Source organism: Pogoniulus pusillus, chromosome 13 (genome assembly GCF_015220805.1).
Source record: "Pogoniulus pusillus isolate bPogPus1 chromosome 13, bPogPus1.pri, whole genome shotgun sequence".
Classification (NCBI taxonomy): Eukaryota; Metazoa; Chordata; class Aves; order Piciformes; family Lybiidae; genus Pogoniulus; species Pogoniulus pusillus.
The window spans coordinates 23929135-23948458 of record NC_087276.1 but is presented as its reverse complement, the minus strand read 5'-3'; the positions used below and the strand labels follow the sequence as shown (position 1 = coordinate 23948458).

Sequence of the window (19324 nt, the reverse complement as noted above, 5' to 3'; positions counted from 1 at the left end):
CATGGGCCAGTACAGCCTGGGCACCGTGAGCTGTCCCTGTTGTGTTACCCCAGGGAGCTCAGCTTTGCACATTCACTGGCAGGTACTTGGCAGCATCCATGAGCAGCTGGCTCATGAGATCCTGCAGAACAGATCTGGGAGAGGGACAAGGATCCTTTTGCTCTCTCATCCCCTTGGAAAAGTTTTTATTTTTGTTGTAAGCAGCATGGCAAGCAATGGGACAAGAGGAAGCAGCCTCAAGTTGCACCAGAGGAGGGTTAGGTGGGACACGAGGAGAATTTTCCTCCCCCAAAGTGTTGTTAAGCCCTTGTCAGGCTGCCCAGGGCAGTGGTGGAGTCTCCATCCCTGGGGGACGTTAAAGCTGTGTAGATGTGGTGCTGAGGGACGCAGTTTAGTTGGGACCTGGCAGTGCTGAGTTGGTTGCTGGTCTGAATGATTTTCAAGGTCTTTTCCAGCCAAAACAATTGTGTGATTCTGTGAACCCCACGGGACCAGGACTGCAGACAGCCACATGCTCAGCATCACCAGGCATCACACACTGTCCTCTCCCATCAAGGGGTGTCCAGCACCCACATCCCTCCCAGTAACAAACCAGCATCTTGTTTTATATAGCTACAGTGAATCAGCTCATCCGATGGTTATGCCAGTGAGTGAGCAGCTGGGAGGCTGCTCCGTGGGGAGGGTCTCACTGGTAAAAAAAATCAATGAGCACAAACAGTCAGGGTGGCAAGAACAATGGGTTGCATCCGGGCACCGCCAGGCAGCACTTCAGCGGCAGCATCACTCCGCTTGCGCTGCTCTGCTCCTCTCTCCTTGTAGGGATGCGGTGTCATACAGCTTCAAGGGGAAACTGAGGCAAAAGCAGGTATTGGAGAGTGAGGGGAGTTAAAATTAGAGGGCATAATGATTGGAATGGTTAATTAATTATTGTTGGAATGTTTGTTATTGGAACTGAAGTGAGTCAGGCCAAAGGCAGGATGGAGGAGGGAAAGGAGGAAGGAAGAAGGATCCTGACCTGTCAGGCAGAAAATGAGTAAAGAAGAAAAATTAAAGTGCACCAAGATCCATCCAGTGCCACTTCACACTGACACTGTGCTGGCACCGTGCTGCTCAGTTGTTTGAGGCTAGAGGGTTGGTGAAAGGTCACTGTGGTGATGAGTGGCCACCCCATGGCAGTGTTCGTGCCCATCGGTGCCTGGCACAGGCTTGCTTTGCCCATCTGTGCCGGCAGCAGCAGGGTTTAGGAGCAGAGGCTGGGAGAGCTGGGCTCTCTGTCACCTCAGCTGTGTTTCTAGCCTCATGCCAGCCTCGTTTTCCTCTCCCACTGGCACCTCGGGGTTAGGGTGAATCCTGTGCCAGAGCAGGAACATGCCCCAGCCCCGCCTCCACGTTACCTCTGCCTTGGATTGTGCTCCGGAGCCGTGACCCACCGGAGAGGGAATCTGCCCAGGAAGGCTCAGGCTGAGCAGCTGCTCTGCTGTCAGTCACCAACCTCTTTGTGATTTTTTTTCTTCTTTCTTTCTCCCCCCTTTTTGATTTTTCTTTTATTTTTTTCCCTTCTTTTTTTCTCATTTTTCCTTTTTGATTTCTTACTTTTCTTTTCTTTTTCCTTTTTCTTTCTTGTTTCTTCCATTTTCCTTTATTTTTTAATTTAAAAATATTTTTCCTTTATTTTTTCTTTTTTATCTTTACATATATTTTCTTTAGGTTTTTTTTTCTCTTTTATTTTTTCTCTTTTTTAAAAATGTCTTTTTTTTTCTTTTATACTTCCCCCCTTTTTCCATTTTTCCTCCCTTTTCTTTCTCTTTCTTCTTTTTTTCTTTCCCTCCTTTTTCCATTTTCCTCCCTTTTCTTTCTCTTTCTTCTTCTTTTCTCTTTTTCCTCCTTTTTCCATTTTCCTCCCTTTTCTTTCTCTTTCTTCTTCTTTTTTCCTTTTCTTCCTTTTTCCATTTTCCTCCTTTTTCTTTCTCTTTCTTCTTTTTTTCTTTTCCCCTTTCTGCCCCTTTTGAAATCTCTTCTTGCCAGCTGATATTTTCCAGCAACAAAAAACCACCACAAATTGCTCTGACATCCATGTCCCCCCTCATCCCTCAAACACTCCCCAAACCAGCCCTCTGCCAACCTCTCAGCCCTGGCATCAAGCTCCCAATCTTCCCCCACTCCATCCAAGATAAAGGAGGGAAAACCAAGGGGTGAGAGGCCGGAGCTGGCAGATGAGCCGGATTTCCATGTGAGGGGATGAGGTTGAGGAGGCCACGGGCGTCCCCTGGCAAGCAGTGGAGAAATCAGGGCCAGCAGAAACGTTGAGTCATGAGTGCGGTTCGCAGGCGATGAGAGTTTGTTTCCCCGGTAGAATTCCTCACTGGGGAGGAGTGGAGCTGGTGGGGGTGGTCCGGGGGGTGAAGGACATTACCCACCAGGAGGAGCATGTTGCTGGAGGTGCGTCCCGTTGCAGTGGGAATTCCCTGGGGAGTGGAATTTGAACTGGGAGGGGGACACACGCGGCACACACCTACCCAGGGGATTCCCAAACAGCTGGATGGGAGGAGCAGCGTGATCTGGGGGGGCTGCAGGAGATGGGGACGCCATCCCTCCTCCTCTTCCTCGCTCCCCGCATCCGCCCACCCCAGCGCAATGGGCGGCGCAGCCCCAGCTCCATTTATCATCATCTGCGGGCAAGTGAAGTGTGCAGGGAACAGCTGCTCCGGTCGGCTGAGCGCTGAAGCGCGGGGTGGGGGACACAGTGATGGAGGGGAAATGGGGGGCTGGGCTCTGCCCTTTGGGTGTCATCCCACCACCCCGTTGCTGCAGTGGAACGGAGTGTTGGTGTGCTGGGAGACGGCGGTGCTGATGGGGGGAGGACTGGGGAGAAGGTGTGTTAATGGGAGTGCACTGGGGAGACGATGCGTTAACGGCGGTGCAGTGCAGAGGGTGCTTTAAAGGGGTTCACTGGGGAGGAGGTGCATTAGTGGGGTTCATTGAGGAGAGGATGCTAAATGGGTTCATTAGGGAGGAGGTGCATTAAAGGGATTCTTTGGGAGAAGGATGTATTAATGAGGTGCATTGAAGAGAGGATAAACTAAAGGGGGTCATTGGGAAGAAGGTGCATTAAAGGGGTTCACTGAAGAGTGGGTGCATTAAGGGGGGTGTTGGGAAGGGGGTGCATTGAAGGGAAGGTGTGTTAAAGGAGTTCATTGGGCAGAGAATATATTAAAGGGTTCATTGGACTGAGGGTACACTAATTAGGGTGTTTCAAAGGGGTGCGTTGGAGAGGTTATATTAAAAGGGTTCAGTAGGGGGAAGGATTAATTATTGGGGTGCATTGGAGAGTCTATTAAAGGGGTTCACTGAAGAGGGAGTGCATTGAAGGAGTGCATTGGAGAGGCTGTAGTGAGGAAGTTTGTTGGAGAGCATTAGTGAGGTGCATGGGCAGAGGGTGCATTGCAGAGGTTGTTGAGGGGACAATGCATTAAGAGTTCATTGGAAAGAGGTATCAAAGATGTGCACTGGAGAGAGGCTTCGTTAGCAGGGGGTCATTAGAGGGTGCATTGGAATGGAGGCTGCATGGGCAGCGATGCACCCAGCTGGCGATGCCTAATGTCTCCAAGCTGGGTACCATCACCCAGTGCCAGGCACTGCTGGGGTACCCGCAGGCAGCAATTCCACAACCACCTGCAGTGTTTGACCCTGCCCGGGGCAAGCCTATGGGTCCTACGCTGCCAGGGGCATCTTTCTGTCTTTCCAGCCCCCTGTTCCTCTCATTCCCAGCTCCCTGGGCTGTACCACACATCTCGACCCTGCTGTCTCCCTGTCTTTAACCTCCCTTTTCTCTCCTCCCTCAATAATCAAATTCTCCGGCGCAGTTTGCGGTGTGGCAGCCAGCCAGAAAGGGTTTCTTTAAACTCCACCAGCTCACAATTAAACAAATCCGGGGCTGACGCTCCTTGATAGGCGTTTGTTCCCCTGAGAGCCTCCGGGGAGGGGGTCCTACCCTTTTGTTCCCCTCTCTGAAGCCATCTCACCATGTGGGGCTGAACCCCTGGGCTGAGAGGGGATTTGGTGTGGAGGTTTCAGGGTGGAGGGCACGGGGTCCACGGTGCCAGCCCTGCTCTGATGGTGAAGCATCCCCCCATGAGAGCATGCTGCTATTTTTAGGCTTTGAGTCCTTGTTGCTGGCACAGCAGCGAAGGAGAGGGAGCAGCCGGAGAAGCAGCAGGATCAGGCCTCATGGGATGAGCAGCAGCAGCTGGGAAGCAAGGCTGGAGTGCAGGGGGACTGAGGGATAACCACCACCCCCCCCAGAGCTGAAATATTGGGGGTCTTGATTGCTTACCGAGGGGTCCCTGCTAAGGAAAGTCCTGGATTGCCTTCAGAGGACTCTGGATCCAACCCTACCATGTCCCTGTCAGCCAAGAGGAAAGAGGAGAAGGCAAAGAAGGAAGGATCAGGGGGAGGAAAATAACACCAAACCCAGCCACGCAGCACAAATCCTCCTGAGCAGCAGGCAGGCTTTGAGCCACCGTGTGAGCAGGCGTCTGCAGCGGTGGGGTTGAGCTGGCTTGGCATCACCCCCCAGCACTGCGTCAGCCCCAGGCACCACATCAGTCCCATGCACTCCACCAGCCCCGTGCCCCATACCAACCACATGTCCCATGTCAACACCGGGCATTGCAGTGTGGCCCATGCACCACAGCATGGTGCCAGGTGATGCAGCAGCACAGGGAGATGCAGCACGTCCTTGAGTGTGCTTGGAGCTGTGTGGCTGGCTGGGCTGTCCCTGCGTCTTCAGAGGCCAGGGATGGAGTGTTCTGTGTTGGCCAGAGCCAGAGGCAAGCACGGCTCATTGCATTGCCAGGACAGGGTCTTGCTGCTTCTGGGCACTATGATAGCCTCAAGTTCCTACCTCCTCTAGATGTCTTTAGAGACCCCTTCCCAGGGATTCACTCCATGAGCCCTGGCTGTAACTGCCATGGCTTTACCAAGCCACCAAAGGCAAGCATCTGGCTGAAGCATGTGCCAACAGCCTCTTATCAATTCCCATCGCAGGCACAGCAGGAGCAGGGCTGGAAACTTCAGGGCTGGGAAAGCACGTCTGGCTGGGATGTGGTGGGGGAACGAGCATTGCAGGGCCCCCGGGATGTGGCCACAGCCACCTCCCCCTCCCGGGAAGGGTCATAACCTTGCTGCTGTCGACAGTTTGATTTGATGCCATTAAAGCATTTGCTTGGAAACAGCCTACATCAGGCAGCAACATCTGTTCTGGCCCTCTCTGGCAGAGCTACGGCACAACCAAAGGGCAGAGCTGGCCTCTGGCTCTGCCAACAGGCCCAGGTGATGCTAGTGATGAGTTTGTCCCCTGCCAGCCTGAAATGGCAGCATGTCATAAAATCATAGAATGGTTTAGGTTGGAAGGGACCTCAAGGATCATCCAGTTCCAACCCCATGCCATAGGCAGGGACACCTCGCACTAGAACAGGTCGCTCAACGCCTCATCCAACCTGGCCTTGAACACCTCCAGGGAGGGAGCATCCACAACCTCCCTGGGCAACCTGTGCCAGTGTCTCACCACCCTCACTGGGAAGAACCCCTTCCTAACATCTAGTTTGAATCTCCCTTCCTCCAGCAGAGCCTGGGTGGCCACAGGGAGATGAGGCAGTGGCTTGTTGGTGCAGGATTTTGGCTCATCTTGGATGGGGAAGCAATGGGCAGCCTCCAGCTGTATCTGCTGCCTGGTGGGTCTCATTCAGGTCCTGTAAGAGGAAACCCAGGGGTGCAGGCTGAGTTCCCCAGGCCTTGCCAGGCACTAGGACATGGATTACCCTATAGGAATGGCCATCACTTCATCTTGTCTGAGAGCTTCTTCCTACCTAAATACATGCACACCCCTCTCTGCATCCCCACCTCTTCATGCTGGTAAGTAATCCTTCCCCTCACACTGGGTGCTTCTGCTCAGCCTGGCATTGTCACAGATGTTTGGAACATTAGCAATAATTAATTAATAATGATAATTAATAATAAAAGAGAAAAGGGGGAAAAAGGTCCCCTTAAAACACCAGCCCAGGGTCTTCTCAAGACAGTTTCATTTTTCAAACCTGAATTCACATGGAGTGTGAGGGGCCCTTTTCTGCCTTTAATTTTCTTGCAGTGCTCAAGGCTGCCTGCCCCAGAGGTCTGGCTTTGATTGTGCTGCCTTTGTTCTGGAAACTCTGGCATGGGACAGGGTAGCACTGAGCCCACACCATGGCAGACACTTCCACACCAGCCTCACAGGGTTTTTAAGTGAATCATAGAATCGTAGAATCCATCAGGGTTGGGACCACAAGGATCATCCAGTTCCAACCTCCCTGCCATGGGCAGGGACACCCTACCCTAGATCAGGCTGGCCAGAGCCTTATCCAGCCTGGCCTTAAACACCTCCAGAGATGGGGCCTCAGCCACCTCCTGGGGCAACCCATCCTAGCCTCTCACCACTCTCATCCTGAACAACTTCCTCCTCACATCCAGTCTGAATCTCCCCACCTCCAGCTTTGCTCCATTCCCCCCAGTCCTCTCACTCCCTGATAGCCTAAAAAGTCCCTTCCCAGCTTTTTTGTAGGCCCCCCTTCACATACTGCAAGGCCACAATAAGGTCACCTTGGAGTCTCTTCTGCAGACTGAACAGCCTCAACTCTTTCAGTCTGTTTTTTCCCAAGTTCTAAGCTTTGGCTGCGTCCATGCAGCCTGCAAAGTGGAGCTGCAACATGGAAGAGCAACACAGAAAGTATCCAAAATATGGATGGAGTCTGTGGGGGACAGGCTGCTGGACTGATGTGGGTGGCACTGTGTGTGGCTCCAGAGGACACCGTGTGATTGGTGGTTGTGGAAATCCAACTGAATAAAGCCCTGTGTGTACATAGACCCCAAAAAGCTGCTGAGACATTACCAGTGTCCACAGGGCACTGGGAGGAAATGGGGCTAGGTTGGGGAGTAGTCAAACCAGCACTGTGGATTCTGTGGCTGGTGCAGAGCCGTCGACACGGCCATGTCCTGGGCCATGTGCTGTTACCATGTTGTGGTGGTGGCTTGAGGGTGGCAGAAGAGTACATGGAGGAAGACACATACGCATCTGTGTGCTGGGGAGCAGGGCTGGGTTGACTCCATTAGTGTTGGCAGTGCATCCACCTCACACTCATCACCTTAATGAAGGCACGGGGGACAGCACCAGGGATACTGTCACAGCTGGGTGCCTAGGGAGCAGTACCAAAGAAGTACTCAGGGAGCTGCAGACTCTTGAGGCTACCCTAACCTAGGCTCCCAAATCTGAAGACAGTGCTGAAACAGGCTGGTGTTTACCCCAGTGCTTCCAACCCACTGGTACTGGAGATGGGCAGGATGTGCCCCCCACTGTGGCTTTCATTAGCCCCCTACAAGCCACTCACCTGCCTTTAAGATCAAACTGGTGACCCAGGTGCTTGCCTGCAAGCAAGGCTGGGAAATGGGGAGGTGTGATGACGATAGTGGCGAGGCGTTTGGCTAATAGATGGCTGCTGGCGGGAGCAGACAGCTTCCAGATGGCATCGCACCAGGATAAGGGGGATCTGCTGGGGCCAGGGGGGCTGTGAGAGGCAGCAGCAGGCAGAGTCAGGCAGAGCCAGCAAGTTCAAATGACTTTTTTTTTTTTGCAGTGGAGCCTGTGGTTCTGGACCTCCACGCTGCTGCTTCCAGTAATTAGCCCAATAATTAAAAAGAGTGGCGATAAGCAGGGTGTTCGGAGGGGCTTGTAGGATCCCGGCGTCCCCGGGGAGGGCAGGCAAGGGGGAGGGGAGGAAAGTGATTTACAGAGGCGAGGGGAAGCAAATGTGTGAAATGCAGAACACCAGGGCTGGGGGACTCCAGCATGGTGCAGAGGGTCATGGTGACACATGGGGCAGGCATAGAGAGGGTTTGTGAACCCTGCAAGGCTGGGTTGGGCAGCAGGCATGGGGAAGGCTCCCAGCAGCATGGCAAGGAGGGCTGACTGGGCACACCACAGGCAGGGAGCAGTCCAACCATCTCCCTGCTCATGGGCACCCTGCTTCACAGTGGGGCGATGTAAGAAGATGTGATAGAGGAGGACGCAGGGCGATGGAAGGTGAGGTGATGCAACAGCAGGCAGCGTGATTTGGGGCGACACGGCGCGATGCAGAGTGATGGGAGGTGGTGCAAAGCCAGCTGCTGCGATCTAGGGCAAGGCGGCGTGGCGCAGCGTGAGATGATGGGATGGGACGTGCTGCAGGGCAATGCTGTGCAAGGTGATGTGATGCAGGGTGATGCAATGCAGGACAATGCAAGGCAGTGAAGTGAAATGCAAGACAATGCAATGCAGGGCAGTGTGAGGTGATGCAAAGCAATGCAGTGCTGGGTGATGTGACGTGATGCTGTGGAAGGCAATGTGATGCAGGGCAGTGCAATGGAAGGCGGCATGATGCAGGGAGATTAAGTGCAAGGTCATTTCATGAAGGGTGATTTGAGGTGATGCTGGGCAATAGGATGCTGAAGTGATGCACTGCTGGGTGATGTGAGGCAATGCAGAGCAATGCAAGGCAATGCAATGTAGGGTGATGTGAGGCAGTGCAGTGCAAAGTAACGCGCTGCTAGCTGATGCAGAGAGATGTGAGACAATGGAGTGCAGGGAATGCAAGGCAATGCAATGCAAGGTGACATGGTGCAGGGAGAAGAAATGCAAGGCAATGTGATGCCAGTGTGATGTGAGGCAATGAGATGCAAATTGATGCACTGCTGGGTGATAAGAGGTGATGCAAGACAAGGCAGTACAATGCAAGATGATGTGATGCAGGGCAATGCCATGCAGTGCAATACAATGCAGAGCAAAGCAATGCAGTAGTGTAATGCAGGGAGATTAAATGCAAGGCAGTGTGCTGCAGGGCACTGCAAGGTGATGCAGTGCAAAGTGATGCGCTGCTGGGCGATGCAAGGCAGTGCGATGTAGGATAATGCAAAGCAAGGTAATGTGATGCAGAGCGATGCCAGGCAATGCAGTGCTGAGCAGTGCAAGGCAAGGCAACAAGATGCAAGAAGATGACATGTGAGGTGATGTGATGCAGGGTGATTCAAGGTGATGCTGGGCAATGTGCAGCTGGGTGATGCGAGGCAATGCAATGCAAGATGATGTGATGCAGGGCAGTGCAGTGCCAGGTGATGTAACATGGGGCAGGGAAATGACATGCAAGGCAACATGAAGTGATAGCATGAAGTGATAGCAGGTGATGCCGTGCAATGCGATGAGATGCAGGGTGACGCTAGGCGATGCAGTGCCAGGTGCTGTGCGCTGTCACGGCTGCGAGGCGGTGCGGCACCCGCGGGGCAGTGCCACGGCAAACGAGGTGATGCGGTGCGACGCGATAGCCCCGTGGCGCACGCCACGCTGCCCTTCTCCGCGCGTGGCTGCGCTCCCCGGCCCACCGTGGTGGCCATGCTTCATTTGAATTCTCGCCTCTCTCTCTTCGCAGATAACGAGCCCGCGCCATGCAGTCCTTTCGAGAAAGGTGTGGTTTCCATGGCAACCAGCAGAGCTACCAGCCGACTTCACAAGATACATCACGCCTGGAGAATTACAGGCATCAAAGTCAGGCAGGGCCGAACTGCGAGCGGCAGAGGCTGGTGGCAAAGGAGTACTACAGTCAGCAGCAACTGCCGTACGCCGGCTATGAGAACAGCACCGTGGAGAAATACCACCGGGGGAACAAGCAATTAGCAGGGCAGCAGCTGCAAGGCAGGCCGGCCTTTTCCAGCTACACCGTGCAGGAGAACAGCCCTTACCCACCCCGTTATTCAGGGGACGAGAGCTTGCAGGCGTGGGGTGGCCAGCCACAAGCGCTGCCCGGTGGCGTGGCCAAGTATGAAGACAACCTGATGAAGAAGACGGCAGCGTTGGCAGGTGGGCGGCCCTACCACGAGCCGGCAGCTGCCTCACTGCCCTTCCGGACTCATTTTCAGCAGCAACAGCAGCAGCAGCAGCAGCAGCCACCCGCGCTCCCCTACCCCAAGCTGCAGCGGCAGAAGCTGCCAAATGACGTCTCCTCACCCATGCCCTTCTCACAGAGCCCCCATTTTGGGCAGCACTCACAGTCCTTCCCTGCATCCTCTACCTACTCTTCGGTGCCAGGGGGCAGCCAGCCAGCACACTCCTACAAGAGCTGTACCGCGCCCTCGGGGCAACCGCCACTGGAGCGGCCCCTGGGTAGTGCTGCCAGCCTGGCACCTGGCCCTCGCGTGCCCAACCTGCACGGCTACCAGCCCAACCGCATTGGCTATGAGCAGCCCCCACAGCCCCCACCACAGCCCCCACAGCCGCCACCACCACCTCAGCCCCCACAGCCCCCGCAGCCCCCACAGCCACCACAGTCCTTGCAAGGGCGACATCATGCTCCAGAGACCATCCACTACCAAAACATGGCCAAATACCAACATTACAACCAGCCAGGCCAGACCTACTGCCAGGGTGAGGCACCACCGGTCCGGACACCAGAGCAGTACTACCAGACCTTCAGCCCCAGTGCCAGCCACTCGCCAGCTCGCTCTGTTGGCAGGTCCCCATCCTACAGCTCCACTCCTTCCCCTTTGATGCCTAACCTGGAGAACTTCCAGTACAGCCAGCAGCCGCTGAGCACTGGCACTTTCCCAGCCGGCATCACTGACCACAGCCATTTCATGCCACTGCTGAACCCTTCTCCTACTGATGGATCAAGCCCTGATGCTCAATCTGGGAACTGCAAAACCTTGCAGAAGGAGAAGCTGCCTGAAAATCTGCTTTCAGATCTGAGCTTGCAGAGCCTAACAGCACTGACCTCCCAGGTGGAGAACATCTCCAACACTGTCCAGCAGCTGCTGCTCTCCAAAGCTGCTGTACCCCAGAAAAAGGGAATCAAGACTCCGTCAAGGACACCTGAGCAGCTCAAGGGGCAGCACTGCAGCCCTGAGAGCAGCACCTACTCAGCAGAGCAGGTGGGAACACCCCTGTCTGACCCACTGAGCACCCCTCAATCTGTCCATGCCGAGACTCAGGACGCTGACTATCTCAGTGGGTCAGAGGACCAGCTGGAGAGGAGTTTCCTGTACTGCAACCAGAACCGCAGCCCTGCCCGTGTCAATAGCAACTCCAAGGCGAAGCCTGAGTCAGTGTCCACCTGCTCCGTGACCTCTCCAGATGACATGTCCACCAAATCAGATGACTCCTTCCAGAGCATCCATGCCAGCCTGCCCCTGGAGACCTTTACCAAGTATGTGACCAATGAACGGGACTGTCCCCGGCTGCTCCTTAGTGCCCTGTCCCAGGAGGAGCTGGCTTCTGAGATCATTGTCCTGCAGGATGCCATCAATGAGAAGGCAGACAAAGCCTGGGCCAACTCGCCTATACTGAGCAAGGAGACCAACAAATCCCCCTTCCAGATGGAGAACCACCGACCCTGCTTGGACTCTATGGTAAAAGGCACCTGGCCCAGCCAGGGTGACTCCAGCACCCTCACTGAACCCCTCAAGCTGGACAAGGCTTCAGGGGCCAGTACAGGGAAAGATTTTGGCGAGGAGGTTTTTGAGGGTCCTCAGGTGGAGTTTACAGACACTGAGGCCAAGGATGCGCTGAAGGACACGGCCTCACTGGCCTTCAACTCCAAGCCCAGCATCCCAGCATCAACATCGAGTGCAGGAGCTACCAGCTACAGCTGCTATTCAAACACCACTGCCAACTCAGTGGGGTCTGAGAACACCATGGAGCACTTTGAGTGGCCAGAGGAGAGCCTGGGTGAGGAGTGCCTGCGATGGAAGGAATTGCAGGCCACTGACCTCCCCAAGGGCTTGTTCCCTAGTAAATTGGTGGACTCCTGCAAGGAGAAAAAAAATGCCTGTGGCTTGGATCTGTGTGATGGTGAGCAGCCAGCCAAGAGTGAGCCAGCTCAAGACTTCAACCAGCAGGCAATAGCGGAGGAAGAGGAGACGCTGACCTATGATGAAGCAACAAAGGCAGACAGTGAGCGGTGGCTGCAGGACACCAGGCACTGCTGCTCAACTGGGGACTTCAGTGAGATCCCCATCATCTCCTCACCAGAGCTGAAGGAGTCAGACCTGGAGGCAGAGGAGTACTCCTCGCTCTGCGAGCTGGCTGGATCAGAGCAGAAATCAGTGACATATGATGCCGCATCACCCAAGCCCCCAGAGATGCCTGCTGTGCTGTCGTCCAGCGAGGTGCCTGTGTCTGCTGAGGAGACCGTCAGCACAGTGGAGAAAGACAGCGCGGCTCCCACCCCACGCCTCTCTGATGAGTCCGTCATCCTGCTGGGCCCCACTGTGGGCACAGAGACCAAGGTGAAGAGCTGGTTCAAGTCTTCCCTGCCCCACATCCAGCCCGAGGAGGAGAGTGGTGGAGGGGAGATGTCCCACCCAGAGGCGGTCAGTGCTGAATCCACCCCATCAATTGCAGTGGAGCAGCAACTCGCCCCTGAAACCACTCAAGGGAAGACAGAGCCTGTCTCACGGGGCAAAAGCCTCCGCAACAAGAGGGTCCACTGCTGGCTACCAGAGGGAGATGGCCCTGGCAGTGCTATGCCGAGCCCCTTTGACGACCTAGCAGCAACTGGCAGCGTGGCCAGTACCTGCCTCGAGCCAGACGGCCAAGGGGAGATACCAAGCAAGAACACCCACAGCCAAACACCGCGGTTCACAGCTGAGGGTCTGCCGGCACGCATGTGCACTCGCTCCTTCACTGCCCTTGCTGAGCCCCGTGCCCCAGCACCACTGGAGGGGCTGAAGACCCCTACCCACCAGGAGAAGCTGGGGAAGAAGCCTGCTTGTGGTGTGAAGCAGAGGGTTGGTTTCAGAGCCAGGAAGCGCAGCAGCCGGCCAGGCCCCAAAATGGTCCAGAATGCCAGCGATGCCACCCTGCTGGTGCCCAGCCCGGTAGTGGCAGAGGAGGTCTCAGGGCCAACACCACCAGAGGGGGATGCAGTGGAGGTGGGGGACAGGGACCAACGGTCAATGATCCTGCGCTCCCGGACGAAGACACAAGAGGTTTTCTACACCAAGAGGCGGCGGGGCAAGAGGACAGCTGATGTCCGGCTGAAGAACTGCAAGGCACCCAAAAAACTCATCTCCAACAACCACCTTCCACCCACCTTTAAGTTGGCAGCCCCAGGAAGCCCCCACAAGGAGGGCAAGGTGGGTGCCCGAATGAAGCTGCCCAAAGGAGGGCCAGGCATGGGGGGCAAAATGTCTGAGCGCTCCCTGCATTCATTGAAGAGGAAATCCACCTTCATCTCCCCCATCCCTGCCAAGAAGCGGAACCTGGTCCTGCGGAGCAACAGCGGCAGCGGGAAGGAGGAGAAGCCTGAGGCGTCTCCCAGCCTCTTCAAGAAGATGCCTGTCACCAAGAAGGTGAAAGCTAAGCTGCCCCCCAAGAGCTCTGGTGAAGCTGTCCCAAAACTCCCCCCACCAAAAGAGGCCCCCGATGTCTGCATCAAGATCACCTCCCGGGCAGCTTTCCAGGAGGCCACCAAGACCAAAGTGCTGCCTCCCCGTAAGGGCCGTGGCCTCAAGCTGGAGGCCATTGTCCAGAAGATCACCTCGCCCAACCTGAAGAAGTTTGCCTGCAAACCATCAGCCACAGCAGCAGTGGCCACGGTGGCTGCCTACAGCACCTCCTTGAACCCGGTGGGAGCAGAGAGGGAGCGGGCGGTGAAGCACACTGGGGTGGCTCTGGCAGTGGGGGACGCGCGGCTGCCTAAGCCAGCTGTGGCACAGAAGGTGTCCACCATGCCAGCAGCTGATCAGCTCTGCCGAAACCCCAACGGCCGAGCCCCGAAGGGGAAGCTGGGCAGTGGGAAGAAACTCTCCGCCAACAGCTGTCAGGCTGAGGCCTGCGCACCCGCCCTGGGGACGCAGCCCAGCTCTGCCATGACGGCCAAGAGCCTGGCGCTCCTGGGACCTAAGAAGAGGAACCGCAAGGGCAAAGCAGCAGCGCTGGGCATGACCAAGGCCCCCTTGGCCCCTGCGGCAGTGCTGTTGTCCCGGGAGCGTGCAGCCGGCCCGGGTGGTGGGGAGGAGGCACCGCGGGAGGGCAAGAAACCAAAGAGTGAGGACAAGGAGACCGGAGGAGGCGAGGGCGCTCCTGAGGGACGCTCCACGGGTGGGCCAGCACGGGGGCCGAAGCCGCGGGCCAACCACTCCAACTACAACGGCTACTCCAAGCGGCAGCGCAAGCGCCTGGCCCACGGCAAGGCCAAGGCAGTGCCGGCTCGGTGCAAGAGCCGCGGCAAGCGGCGGCGGCAGGCGCAGCAGGCTCCGCTGCTGCACCCTGCCGAGCCTGAGATCCGGCTGAAGTACATCTCCTCCTGCAAGCGGCTGCGGGCAGACAGCCGGGCGCCCCCCTTCGCGCCCTACGTCCACGTGGAGCGGCGCGGTGAGTTCACCACCACCTGCACCATCGTCAACTCGCCCGGTGACGAGGCCCGGCTGCAGCGGGGACCGGCCGGGCCGGCACCGCGCCCGCGGGCAGCCCTGCCCTCCTCTTCTACCATGCACATGGGGCCAGTGGTGTCAAAGGCGCTGAGCGCTGCCTGCCTGGTCTGCTGCCTGTGCCGCAACCCCGCCAACTACAAGGACCTGGGGGACCTCTGCGGGCCCTACTACCCTGAGGACTATCTGCCCAAGAAGAAGTCGCGGATGAAGGAGAAACCGCGGGCAGAGGGGCCGGGCGAGGACAGCATCCCACCCGCTGCGGCCGAGCGGGCACCGCGGGGGGCGGAGGGCAGCTGCAGCGCCGGCGGCAGGGCGGCTCGGCCGGAGGGTGCTGCCGAGGCGGCCAAGCAGAGCGCGCTGCGCTCCAGCCCGCGGGGCATGTTCCGTAGGCTGCAGAGCTGCTACTGCTGTGACGAGAGGACAGAGGGCGAGGAGGCGGCCGAAAAGCCCCGGCGGCACGAGTGTCACAAGGCCGAGCCCCCGCCGCAGGAGCTGGCCGGGGACACGCAGGAGCACTGGCTGCACGAGGCCTGTGCCGTATGGACCGCAGGGGTTTTCCTGGTGGCGGGGAAGCTCTACGGGCTGCAGGAGGCCGTCAAGGCGGCTGCTGACCTGGTAAGAGCTCGGCTGCCCGCACAGCACAGCGTCCTGCAGGCATCCTTCAGCCCAAGCGCATTCCCCTGGCCGCACCTCCAGCTAGGGTAAACTTTAATAGGGTTGACCCCTGGGAGAGTGGGGTTGGTGTTCCAGCACCTTGAACCCACTTGGCTGCCTGCAAGTTTGGTGCTGCCGTGTCTCTGGTAGCGCCTAAACTCTCCTCTTTTAGGCGTAGAAGTGTAATGAGTTAGAATTCTATGCTTCGAGAGGCCTGCACAGCCCATCCTGGGACCGTGAGGATGCTGCTCCTGCTGGGTTGCAGCCCTCAGCTCAGGCATGTGTCACCGGGAGAACGTGACATGAAAGATGGGCACGACAAGGCCTGATGCCACAGTGATGAACGGCAGGGGAAGGGGAGCTGGAGGGTGGGTAGAGCCCTGCTGTAGGGAGAATGCTGCTGGGAGCAGCACAGGAAGATGGGAGTTTTGTGCTGGTGAGAGGGAGAGGACAGCCATGCCAGAAAAGGTGGGGCAGAGGGCCTCCAGTAAGCGTCTTGGTACCAGGTTTGTGCCTGGTTGTACGTCGTGGCTGTCAGGAGGCTGCTGCCCTTTCCCTGCCGATGCCACAGGACTGGGTGCTGCTCCCACCCCTGCTGCACCCGCGGGGACAGGGCGAGACATAGCAAATAGCTTGGTCCACCACCACTGAGCCACGGCATGGCCCAGGCCACCTCCCTTCATCTCTGCATCTTCTGCCCTATGGAGAGCGTTGATGGGCTCAGTGCCTTTGAGGGGAACGGGATGGTGGGTAGAAACCTTGCACATGGCAGCAGATGGCCAAGCAAAAGACACCAGCATGGGAGGAAGGATGGTGCCTGGTGGGCTGGAGAGGTGCAGGAACACCAGCATGTTGCCTTAACAGATGGGGTTGTCAGGGTGCTTTGCTCCTGTGCTGGGCTCTGATGGAGTCTCTCTGTCTCTCTGCATCTCTCCATCCTTGCTCTGAATTCCTGGGTGTGTTTTAAAGAAGTGCTCAAGCTGCCAGCAAGCGGGAGCCACCGTGGGCTGCTGCCAGAAGGGCTGTCCCCACACCTACCACTACGCGTGTGCCATCGACACAGGTGAGCGTGGACGTGGGAACATGGGACAGGGGGACCCCTGGCACCGTTTGACCCAGCTGACTGTAGGGCTGGTCACTTTGCAGTGTTTAAACCCAAGGGCAGGGTGGGCTCACAGGTCTCTGCCTGCCAGGATGGCCATGCCCTCTGCACTGGCAGTGCCAGCTAGTGTCCTGAGTTTGGCTGTCCTCAGCTGAACTCTCTATGCAAATGCTGTAGCTGATCTGGATGGTGGCAAGAAGAGGATGCTGTGTCCCCACACCTGGGGACAGCCATCACACAGTGCAGGGACTCCCTGACACAGCTTTCTCTCCTTTTAGGTTGCTTATTAACTGAAGAGAGCTTCTCTCTGAAATGTCCCAAACATAAGGTAAGCTCAGACCCCCCCTACAGCCCCCCAGTGTTTTGCAGCCCTCTGGGGACCTGTCTTTGGACCACACTGGGGACACCCTGCTCTGCAGTACACCCACCTCAGGCACTCAGCCCCATATGGCATGGGGTATCACATCCCTGGGGGATGCCAGGACACCCAGGAGCCTTCCAGGCAAGTGGGTGCCAGGTCTGGGACCCCCGCAAGCTGGGCTGTGGAGGTTTATTTCTGTTCCCTGAGCTCTGACAAAGTGTGAGGCAATAATTGAACCCCGTCTAAAGGTGCTGGTTTGGCACCTGATTATTCATGGGTGGGCAGAGTGGGTATCCCAGGGATATCCCCACCAGCTTGGGAACTGGACCCCCAACCCAGCAAGACCACTGGACTGACACCCCCCTTCTCCCCACAGAGGCAGCCGGTGTAGCCCTGCCACCAGCGAGGGACCGGTGGAAGAGGCAGCGCCCTGGGAGAGGAGTGGGGCCGGCCTGGGCTGTACCAGGAGCTGCCCTGCTGCAGGTGGGCACAGCGCTGCCCCCCGTGTCTCCCACCCAGAGCCCATTCTGGGCGGGCAGAGCCAGCGCTGGGTTTTCTCTCCTGCCAAACCCCAGCAAAATGTGGGCAAAACAAGCCAGTGCCGGGTTTTCCTTCTGCCAGAGCCCAGCAAAACCTGGTTTGGCTGCTTGGGAGAGATGGAACAGAATCCTCCAGACAGTGCCAGTGCCAGGTTTTCCCTCTGCCAGACTCCAGAAACAAACAGTATGGCTGTATGGGAGAGACTGAATGGGATCCCCTCAAAGGCAGAGCCAGTGCCAGGTTTTCCCTCCTGCTGGGACCCTGGCAAAGCCTGGCCCTGGCCTGGCAGTACAGGAGAGATGGAATGGGATCCCCCAGGCTGAGCCATTGCCGGGTTTTCCCCCAGATCCTGGCAAAACTCGACCTGGCCATATGGAAGACATGGAACAGGATTCACCGGGAAGAGCCAGCACTGGGTTTTCCTTCCTGCCGGGCCCTGGTGAAACTCAGCCTGGCAGTAGAAGAGAGATGGAATGGGATTCCTCGGGTAGCTCCAACGCCAGGTTTTTCCCCCTGCCAGGTTTCCAGTAAAACCCAGCCTGGCCATATGGAAAAGATGGAACAGGATCCTCTAGGGAGAGCCAGTGCTGGGTTTTCCGTCCTGCTGGGCTCCTTGTAAAACCTGGTCTGGCACAGAGGGATGAAATGGGATCCCTCGGCCCTCGATGGCTGCACATGGGGGGGGGGGGGGGGAAGGGGAGGGAGAAGCCGTGTAAAAGGGAGGGGTCCAGCAATGTTGTCTTACTGTGGGGCTGCCAGACCCGCTGGGGGTCCTGGCTCCCCACATCTCACACTGATCTGATCTGAGATGTTGCCTTCAGCAAACCTCACGGTGTCTGTCTGTATATACCTGTGGCGGAGAAAAGGTAGGGGGAAAAAAAAGAAAAAAAAAGAAGAAAAAAACAGGAAAAAAAAAAGGAAAAAAAAAAAAGAAAAAGCCCAGAAATGGCCTGCCCTTTGCAGCACCACTCTGCATTCTCCCTTTCCTTCTTCCATCTCCACTCTGCCCATCACGGGGTGCTTGGCTGGGCTGGTGGGTGCCCACTGGACTGCCCCATTCCCTGCTCCGTCCTCCAGACCTCTTGCACCCACCACCCTCCCACTCCATGGGGCCATCCGGTCCTGCTCTCTGGGACACCCCATAAACCTACCCTCCTCCCTCTGCTCAGCCTTATCAGCACCTCCTCTGCAGCTCTTGCGGGGGATGGGCTTCGCTCCTTGGGCTTATGCTGAATCCCAGACTCTGGGGGCTGAATCCTGTGGCTCTGGGTGTTGAACCCCATGGCTCTGGGTGCAAAGCTCAGGCTCTGGGTGCCAACCTCAGGCTCTGGATAAGGTCTGGTGGAAGAGGGTGCCAGCAGCCCAAAAATGACCTCCACCCAGTATCAGAGTTCTTGCTGGAGGAGGAGGCATTTGCTTCCTCCCCTTTGCATGGCCCTGGGCTCACCCCTTGCTGCTCTGGGTGCCAGTTTTGCTCAGCTCTCTCGACGTTCAATTTCCTTCCTGGCCACTTTGGTGGAGCACTGGGATAACTCCCCCACTATGTCCCTAGAGGGTGCCCCACATCACTCCGCAGTCTGCACACACCTCCACCTTAGCGTACGTAGCAAATCACCAACCCAGGGTGAATCAACCCCAAATCCCATCCCAAAAAACCCAGCCTCTTGTGGGATGCATTCCACAAAGTTGCGGGGAGGATGGGACACAGAGCTGGCGTCCCATCCATCCCTGTCCCCACAGCATCGGCATCTTGTGTCCCCCATCAGCTGTCACATCCCCTCTGTCCCACCCAGCCCTCAAGGTTTGCTGGCCACAAAATGTCTGTTGTTTCAGCAGCTTGCCTTGGACACAGGAGTGACGAAAAAGAACCCAAACCCAAACAAAACCACCACAAACACAAACACAAACAAGAACTTAAAAAACAAAAAAAAAAAAAAAGAGAAAAAGGGAAAGAAAAAAAAAAATAGAAAAAAAAATAAAAGAGGGGGAAAGGAAGAAAAAAAGGAAAAGGAAAAAAAGAAAAATAAAAAGGAAAATAATGAAAAATAAAAAGGAAAAATGAAAAGGAAAATAAAAAAGGAAAAATAAATAAAAAAAGAATAAAAAGGAAAAATAAAAACTATGAAAAAATACAGGCATTTTAAAATAAAAAAGGGGTGGGGAAAGCAGAGGGGGAGGGA

General features: G+C 56.4%; 1 protein-coding gene across 2 annotated transcripts in view; it reads left to right on the top strand.

Annotated features, from left to right (window-relative positions):
- Positions 1 to 19002, top strand: part of RAI1 (retinoic acid induced 1) — an 83919-nt gene extending 64917 nt beyond the window's left edge. For both annotated transcript variants that reach the window (XM_064153562.1, XM_064153561.1), the window contains 4 exons: positions 9489 to 15102; positions 16111 to 16204; positions 16522 to 16571; positions 16981 to 19002. In XM_064153562.1, the coding sequence (XP_064009632.1) occupies positions 9505 to 15102; positions 16111 to 16204; positions 16522 to 16571; positions 16981 to 16995 (5757 nt within the window). In that variant the 5' untranslated portion in view covers positions 9489 to 9504 and the 3' untranslated portion in view covers positions 16996 to 19002. The remainder of the gene's footprint in view (positions 1 to 9488; positions 15103 to 16110; positions 16205 to 16521; positions 16572 to 16980) is intronic.
- The last annotated feature ends 322 nt before the right edge of the window (positions 19003 to 19324 follow it).